This window comes from Hypomesus nipponensis, chromosome 16, assembly GCF_054491055.1.
Source record: "Hypomesus nipponensis isolate SF chromosome 16, ASM5449105v1, whole genome shotgun sequence".
Lineage (NCBI taxonomy): Eukaryota > Metazoa > Chordata > Actinopteri > Osmeriformes > Osmeridae > Hypomesus > Hypomesus nipponensis.
In genome coordinates this window covers 1,677,501-1,686,137 of record NC_140376.1, presented here as the reverse complement: position 1 = coordinate 1,686,137, position 8,637 = coordinate 1,677,501, and the positions used below count along the sequence as shown (strand labels likewise).

Here is an 8,637-nt window from a genome sequence, read left to right as displayed (position 1 = left end):
TTGCAGTCCTGTATTCCGTCACACTATCAAATCCACAGTCCTCACACACACACACACCTGCGAACAGGTAAAGCATAGACGTCGGGATTCTACTTTACAAACTTCGCCGTATTAAAAAAACTTTACATTTCGCACTTTTGCAGTGTGTTATTGCTGTGGAATGAGTTTTATCACTGGTTGGAGACGCAGCGTGAAGAAAAATGATACCACAGGGTAAGTTGCAAAGCTGATGAGGAAACTCATTATTGTTGACAGTGAGTGTTATGTGTTTTATACATTAAGTCGTCTGGTGTCTTAGTGTGAGAGTGAACACGTGCTGGATTTGCTTTAAAGTTTTTCAGATATTTTTGTTGCACTGTTTGTCCTTCGGTTCCGCAGTGTTCTTGTGTAATCATCCTGATTTCTCAGCGAGATATCAACAAAATAGTCCCACGTTAAACAGGACTGAATAGTTCCGTAGTAATCCCTTGTCGAATCGGGACGCAGCAAGTGCTTTATTCCACATTTTTAAATACATTTTATATTAGCCACCTACAATCAAAACATGACGGTAACAAACATTGCATTTGTTCTGACTCCTTTAAATCAGCAATTACCAGTGTAGCCTACCTTAAAATAGTTTCAGCAACCCGCCCCTAATTGATCCTCCTTACAAGAAGAAATGCGGAGGTTAAATAACCAAATGATGTGACGCGCGTTCTCCCACATGCCATCATGTTTGACTACAATGACAGGGAATCTATAACTTCATTCAACTCACATACGTATGCAGGGTGTGTGTGTGTAAATATGTACTTCCTTGTATACAGGACAAGCTAATGACATTCTTACATATAGTGTAAATAATTTCTCTTTTTTATTATTATCTACAGTTTAAGATCCACGCCCTGTACATGTTTTGTAATTACTGTAATTACATTGCTTTATAATTGGGCTACATTTTCATACGCTGTAAATACATTTTGCTTTATTACTTTTCATTTTGAAGTGTGATCCCACCTCTCTCCAGCTGCTGCTGGCAACCTAACGGAGACCTATTCTCATGTCCACACTATGTTGAACTTTGACCCCCATGTAGGGATCCAGTGCAGACGCAAGAAACCCCACATACTCCTAACTCCCCAAATCGGTATGTTAACATACACGCACACTGACACACGTACACACAATATTACAGTTATAAAGCCTGCTGCTCATTGCAAATGCCACGGCAAAACTGATGAACAATTTTGCTTTCAGGTTGTCGATCATAAACAGTGCAGCGCTTGACCCCATCCTCACGGATTTCAAGTATGTCTCCTCCAGCTGGTCAACTGATACTGCATAGTCAAGTTAAACAACAGAGGCACTTATTCCTTCTCATAAACCCAATATCTCTTCTTTCTCCCCCAAAACCAAATATCTTCGCCCTTATCCACAATGCCTGGATAATTGAGCCTGAACTGAAATGTTTTTCTGTGTCAAGGCATCTATAGTTCTCAGGATCGTGTTACCGAGACAATAGTTCCTTTTCATCCGGTTTTCATCCATCCTTTGTGTTCAGCCTGTGTTCTGATCGGTTTTGTCTCCCTGTTTCAGGTTACCAGACGACAAAGATGCTGTCAAATCCACGGACCGGTCAAACACGTAAGCAGAGCCTGGCTCCTGTCTGTCCTTTAGATTCCCAGTCTATTGGGCTGTGAGACTGTACACCAAACACTGTTTTGTTCAGGAATAAACCTCCACAAGGTTCATCAAATCCCAGAATCTGACTTGAGGGTTAGAGATAGGATATGGATTGGTGGACAAAGAAAAACTTGTAAAAAACGGCCCTTGAACATGTAACCAAGAGAGTAGCTCCGATTGTAAGACAATAATAACCTTTTTGTAATAGTAACTCAATGAATAACTTAATATACAGATGATAACAGGCAATGCAGAGGTGTTGTGATGGAAAGTTGAGAGGGGGGGTATGGAGCAAGCATGTCTGTTTCCTGCTGTTCGATCTATCAATAATTCAGACAGGGAAGGTCTGAGAATAAACTGCTCTCTTTGGAGGCAACTGGGACTTTCAGGAGCATAGTTAGAAACATTCACCATGACAACGTTAGCCGGTTGAATTAAAGTATGGTCTAAAGCTTGGATAACCCTAACTATGAAGCTGTTGAGAGGTTGAACTTGTTCCGTCAAAAAGCAGGATTGGTCTAGTAAAACTGACGTAGACCAGAAGTTGCACTGATTGGCAGCTATGATCTAGTTGAAAGAAGCAAAAAATGTAAGGGAAACAGAGAGATAGATTGAGAGACAGAGAGTCAGAGATAGAGAAACTAGACAGAGAGACACAGACAGACAGACAGACAGACAGACAGACAGACAGACAGACAGACAGAGACAGACAGACAGACAGACAGACAGACAGACAGACAGACAGACAGACAGACAGACAGACAGACAGACAGACAGACAGACAGACAGAGACAGACAGACAGAGACAGGCAGACAGAGAGAGGCAGACAGAGAGAGGCAGACACAGAGAGGCAGACACAGAGAGGCAGACACAGAGAGGCAGACACAGAGAGGCAGACACAGAGAGGCAGACACAGAGAGGCAGACACAGAGAGGCAGACACAGAGAGGCAGACACAGAGAGGCAGACACAGAGAGGCAGACACAGAGAGGCAGAGAGAGTGCACACTCAGCCTCGAGACAGAGCTAATATTCTAGTAAAGAAGGAGACCCATGTGACAGAGCAGTGACACTCAGGTCACATGATACAGCATCCTACCTCGCAGTGCTGCCCTCATTAAGGCCAATTGCCCTTTAGCCCTGTGTGTGTGTGTGTGTGTGTGTGTGTGTGTGTGTGTGTGTGTGCGTGAGAGAGAGAGAGATAACAGAAAGGGATATTTAAACGTATTTGTATGTGTGTTTATGTATTTTACAGCTGTAGTTTAGCTGCAGCTTTGGTGTAGCCTGGTTCCTGTCACTGTGCTGTGTGTGGGGCTGTTACTGTGCTGTGTGTGGGGCTGTTACTGTGCTGTGTGTGGGGCTGTCACTGTGCTGTGTGTGGGGCTGTCACTGTGCTGTGTGTGGGGCTGTCACTGTGCTGTGTGTGGGGCTGTTACTGTGCTGTGTGTGGGGCTGTCACTGTGCTGTGTGTGGGGCTGTCACTGTGCTGTGTGTGGGGCTGTCACTGTGCTGTGTGTGTGGCTGTCACTGTGCTGTGTGTGGGGCTGTTACTGTGCTGTGTGTGGGGCTGTTACTGTGCTGTGTGTGGGGCTGTCACTGTGCTGTGTGTGGGGCTGTTACTGTGCTGTGTGTGGGGCTGTTCTGGCTGCTCTGTAGCAGTGGCGAAGAGGCTCGTATGCCAGCTCACTTCCCTGCAGGGCTCCCTCTCCCTGCACCAGCATAACACTCCACTCTCTACGAACAAGGGGAAGGCAGGAGAACGAGAGAGAGAGAGAGAGAGAGAGAGAGAGAGAGAGAGAGAGAGAGAGAGAGAGAGAGGGAGAGAGGGAGAGAGGGAGAGAGGGAGGGAGGGAGGGAGAGGGAGGATGAGAGGCAGAGTGTGTAGGGATGCAGTTTTCTCTGTGGTAGATGCAGTTCCCACTGTTATCTCTGGCTGCTCTGCCTCCGCTTGTCTGTACAGTCTCCCAAGGAGCTAGGCTCCACCCCCAACGGAGCATTGGCCAATGGGACGGAAGACTGCAGTGTGTAACGTGAGGGAGATGATGGGTGGATGAGGAGCTCGGGGGAGGAGAGACTGTAGACGGAAAGTTACGCAGCAGATAGAGGGTTTGATTATGTGTGTGATAGTCATCCCAATCTTATTAGGGCTTCCAGTCTGCTGCTCTCTCTCTCCTCCCTCTGTCCATCCTCTCCTCCTTCCTCCCTCCCCCTCTCCCTCCCTCCCTCTCTCTCCCTCTCTCTCTCTCCCCTGTCTGCCCTTCTGTCGCTGCTGGCGAGCGAACCACAGTTTGCTCCACTCTCCTTCTGACGAGGCCTGAGACACACGGTCAAACCTCGGCCGCCCTCCCTCTCTCTCCCTCTCTCTCTCTCTCTCTCTCCTTCTGACTCTCTCGCTCCCTCGCTCCAGAACACTCTTAACAGATGAAAATGTCGGGAGACGAAGAATCTCTGTCAAACGGGTAAGAGTTCCACTCTGCTGCATGCCCAGGGGATGTTAGGCTGTGTGTGTGAGAGAGAGTTTACAGTTAAACCTGATGTCATTTCAGTAATAGAAATAAGACATGGCTGTGGTATCTGGAAGAACGGACAAGGGTGACAAAGGAGCAGCTCTTATCTGTTGTTGGGAAGTGTCAGAGTTAAGAAGCTGCGTTGCTGCAGTGCTGCTCTGATCGCCGTTCTCCGACACAGCATCACGTCCCGAGGCAAACCGAGAAACTGCGTACTGTTCTTTTTGTGTGTGCGTGCGTGTGTGTGTCTGCGTATGTGTGTGTCAGCGTGTGTGTTTCTGCGTATGTCAGTCTTGATAATCTCTTTCATTGTGCAAGTAGCCCTCAGGAGAAAGCAGCCCAGAATTTCAGAGATGCTGACTTCAATTTGAGTAATTATTGGGGGGACATAGAATACTGTGCAAACTTTGTCTCGGAAGATAACCTTGTATTGTGTCGATTGTCGTGCTTGTCAGCAGGACCCTGTGCACTCACAAGGCTTTTGTCATCTCATAATGGCACACCATCCTGGTTCTGGACACACTTTGGTCTAATACATACTTGAGATGTGCTTAATTTATCAGCCATTCAGCACTTTTCGTACTATCTCAGTGGTCCCAATGTGCGCTTGATGTCATAAACCAAGTACCCTGTTTGGACAAGGTTTTGAATTGTATTAGAGCTAGGTTTCTGTTATTTAGAACCAGACAGGTTCTCTGTGTTTTTCAAGTGTGATACAGTATCTGTAAAAGGGTTGCTGACAACGAGAACTATCTGTATGCATACTACTGAACTAGTTTGCTCTTTTACCTAAAGCCTGACAACATGCTATCTATCTTGCTTACTGACAGTCAACAAGTAGCTTGACCCAAACCAGCTCTGCAACATAACAGACAGTCAGTCTGTCGACTTTTTTGTCATGCATCAGCAGAACTCTTTGATCTGGTGTGCTGATGTTGGCGGGCCTTAGGACGCAGTGTGCTCACCATCAGCTGTGGGTAGAGGATGATAGCACACAGTACGGAAGAGTTCCTAACACAGGCAGATCTATATATCTGTATACAAGAAGGGTCATGGGTTTGATTCCTACAAGAAGTAACAGACCAAACGTTGGTACGAGTGTGGTGTGGATCGTAGAGTTTGTGGTTTCCTTGTTTGTTTAGTTTGAAGTGTGGTCGTTTTGGGGCCCGGGCTGCAGTTCACGGCGTGGATGCTGTCAGCTGACCCTTCCGGTGGTGGGCGGAGCTTTGAAACAGGAAGTCCAGATGTCCTCATTGCCATAGTGTGTGCCTGGTGGTCATCCCCCAGTCATTAGCCTGGGGCACTGAGCGTCTGTGTCTGCGGTCTGTGTGTGGGAGAGGGTTAAGAGTGGGAGTACCAGATCATGCATGAGGGTACGTGTGCGTTTGTCCAATTTCTGTTCCTACATACACACGCGTGTATGTATGTGTGACTGAATACTGCTCTCTTGTCCCATACGATGTCTAAATGAAGTGGTTAAACATGTTCTGGTGTGTGGAAGAACATAAACAGCCCCTCTGTGTGACTGATGCTCTGGAATGTCAGACCACAGCTGACTGTTAGTCACTCTTATTGACCAGATTAGACACGGTCTCTTTCACTGCTGACAGACCAGCACACCCTGTTGTATCCAGCGGTAAATGTATGTTGTGTTTGTGTGTGTGTGTGTGTGGTCCACTTGATAAGAGCCTGCAAATCTTGATCTCTGATCCCTTAAAACTACAACATGAAAGTGGTTATTTCCGTTTAGATCCATACCACATTGATTAGCTATTGATTGAAGAACAGATAGCTGGCATGACATCCCTATAGAGCAGCGATTCCCCACCTGTGGGCCTCGGTCCCACCAGTGGCCCGCTAGGGTACTACAGGTGGCCCGCCTAACCAATGAAAACTGATGAAAAATGAATAAATATGTATATAGACTGTTGGTAAATGATTATTAAAATTCTCACACATTTTAAAAATGACATTTTGCCTTTAATTCCGAATTCCGAATGGCCGAAACGCTGATAGTTATGCTTGGCACGGCTAGCTAGCTGACCATTTTTAGCTACATTATAATGTACTCATTTATCTGTCAGCTTGTTTGCTAGTCCTTAATGTTAGGAAACTGAGGAAGGCATGTTATAGTACATTATCCACAGGGAACAGATGGGCCTTTCTCAGTTTCTAACAGAAATCTGGAAACGGGAGAGATCTCCCCGAGGGCGACCTTTTATTGGTCGAAACACATAAGTAATTGGTCTGTCATATTTCTTCCATAACCCTAACCCTGTCTCACGTTACTAACTTGACCGGTAGTTCTAGACCAGGCCAGGCCGTGGTAGTTACTCAGGTTACCTCTCTTTACAATGTGTGCTTACTGTGGCGCTGATGGACACTTTGTCTTCTTTGATCGCTCAAATACATTTAGCTGTGAAAGCAAACAGTTTGACGCCTGTGGTGTTTCTAAACGTGTGACAATGTGTTGACTCTCTATTTTGAATGAATGTGATTTTGGGCGAGTTAGGGCTAGTTTGGGCGAGTTAGGGCTAGTTTGGGCGAGTTAGGGCTAGTTTGGGAGAGTGAGGGCTAGTTTGCTTGGTTAATGGTTCACTTCTAATCGAAAGAGTTCTTTCTACAGGATGTAGGCGGTTTGAATCTGACCTCGAGACATCTCTGCCTTCACTTTCTCTGGTCTAGAGCACTTTTTGAGCTGCTCACACACAACTACAGCAAAACATCTTGTGAAGCCAATTAAGAAAGACTGACAGAGGGAAGTAGAGAGAGACAGGGAGAGAGAGAGAGAGAGAGAGAGAGAGAGAGAGAGAGAGAGAGAGAGAGAGAGAGAGAGAGAGAGAGAGAGAGAGAGAGAGAGAGAGAGAGAGAGAGAGAGAGAGAGAGAGAGAGAGAGAGAGAGAGAGAGAGAGAGAGAGAGAGAGAGAGAGAGAGAGAGAGAGAGAGAGAGAGAGAGAGAGAGAGAGAGAGAGGAAGGAAGAAAGGAGACATTGTTTGGACCATCTCTGTTTGTTAGCTAGCTAGGAAAAGAACACCTAGGGACAGCCTGCATCTTGGACGCCGTGGGGGGAATGTGGGCCAGTCATCCTCTGGTACAGCTGGGGTGGGTCCAGGGACAAGGCTTGAAGGTTGGTCTGTTTCCTGGATTCACACCTAAAACAGGAACAGGGACACTGCAGTAAGCGTGTAAGGGCAGAAGGAGGAAGGGAGAGGGTTTGATAGAGCCAGGAAGGGAGGAGCTAGTGAGAAAGAGAGAGGGGACGAGGCTCATTTAAAGACCCACGTAGCTGTTTGTTGTCGACGGTGACGTGATCCTTTACAATTCTAAAGCTTCACTCTACTGCCCACACACACACACACACACGTGATTTCTTACCTAGATTTTCACTGGGACAAAGTATGAGCTTTTGTCCTGTAAAACTGACCAGCATCATGCGTACATCAAATACACGTGACACGAACCCTACAGCCATAAATCACTCTGTCGCTGTTAGAAGAATGAGGCTAATTTCTCCCTGTGGTAAATGATTGACTGCTAAAAGGAGAACGAGATATAATCAGGGGGTTGTTAAAAGTGTAGGTTCTGGTTGGTGGAGGGCATGTCTGTCTGGGTTAAGACCGACAAAAACTTGAACTTGAATAAAGTGAAGGTGATAGTTAGCCTTATTCAACTCACAAAAAGCCACTCAAGTGACATAAATATTGTTTCTGTCTCTCTCTCTTTCACCCTCCCCCTCTCTCACCCCCCTCTCTCTCTCTCTCTCTCACCCCCCCCCCCTCTCTCTCTGTCTCTCTCTCGCTCTCTCTCTCTCTCTCTCTCTCTCTCTCTCTCTCTCTCTCTCTCTCCCCCCTTGTCCCCTCCAGCTCCCCCAGGTCGGACCTGTCCCTGGCCCTGGAGGACTGCATGGTGGCTCTGGACCTGTTCCTCAGGAACCACTTTGAGGAAGCGCAGGTCATGTTACGCTGCAGGTGAGACAGAACCCACCCAGGAACCAGTCCTGGGGTCTGACAGAAAAAAAGAGAGCATGGACAGACAGACTGAACTGAGATCAGTATTTCTTCCATTAGAGGCCGGTCTGTAGACTCTAGAACCTCTGTTTGAAAAAAATGTATGCATCCATTTACAGGCGAGAGCGCCTTATACAGATTGGTTTAAGTTAAGCTTGTTTAAGTCTTTGGAATCTTTGCGTACTCTAATGAGCCGGGAGCATAACCATGAACACCAGTAACACAGTCATTCAGCAGATTGTGGAGCAGCCACACGCCTTTCTCTGATTACCTTTTGTCACCTGCTCTTTCACTCCTGCAACACCTGCTTTCTCTCTCTTCTTTGTTGTCATGGTTGTGTTCACCGTTCTGTCTCTTCAACATCTCCTGAGGTGTTAACCAGGCCACTCCCTAGCCCCAATTTCACCTCCTCCCTGTGTGTGTGTGTGTGTGTATGTGCACACTATCCCTGCTCCGAA

General features: G+C 46.7%; 1 protein-coding gene across 1 annotated transcript in view; it reads left to right on the top strand.

The window, feature by feature from the left end:
* The first annotated feature begins 30 nt into the window (after positions 1-30).
* Positions 31-8,637, top strand: part of ttc39a (tetratricopeptide repeat domain 39A) — an 18,954-nt gene continuing 10,347 nt past the window's right edge. Inside the window, exons 1-5 of the mRNA XM_084676259.1 lie at positions 31-213; positions 1,079-1,129; positions 1,240-1,290; positions 1,579-1,626; positions 8,036-8,140. Of these exons, the coding sequence (XP_084532385.1) occupies positions 161-213; positions 1,079-1,129; positions 1,240-1,290; positions 1,579-1,626; positions 8,036-8,140 (308 nt within the window). The 5' untranslated portion in view covers positions 31-160. The remainder of the gene's footprint in view (positions 214-1,078; positions 1,130-1,239; positions 1,291-1,578; positions 1,627-8,035; positions 8,141-8,637) is intronic.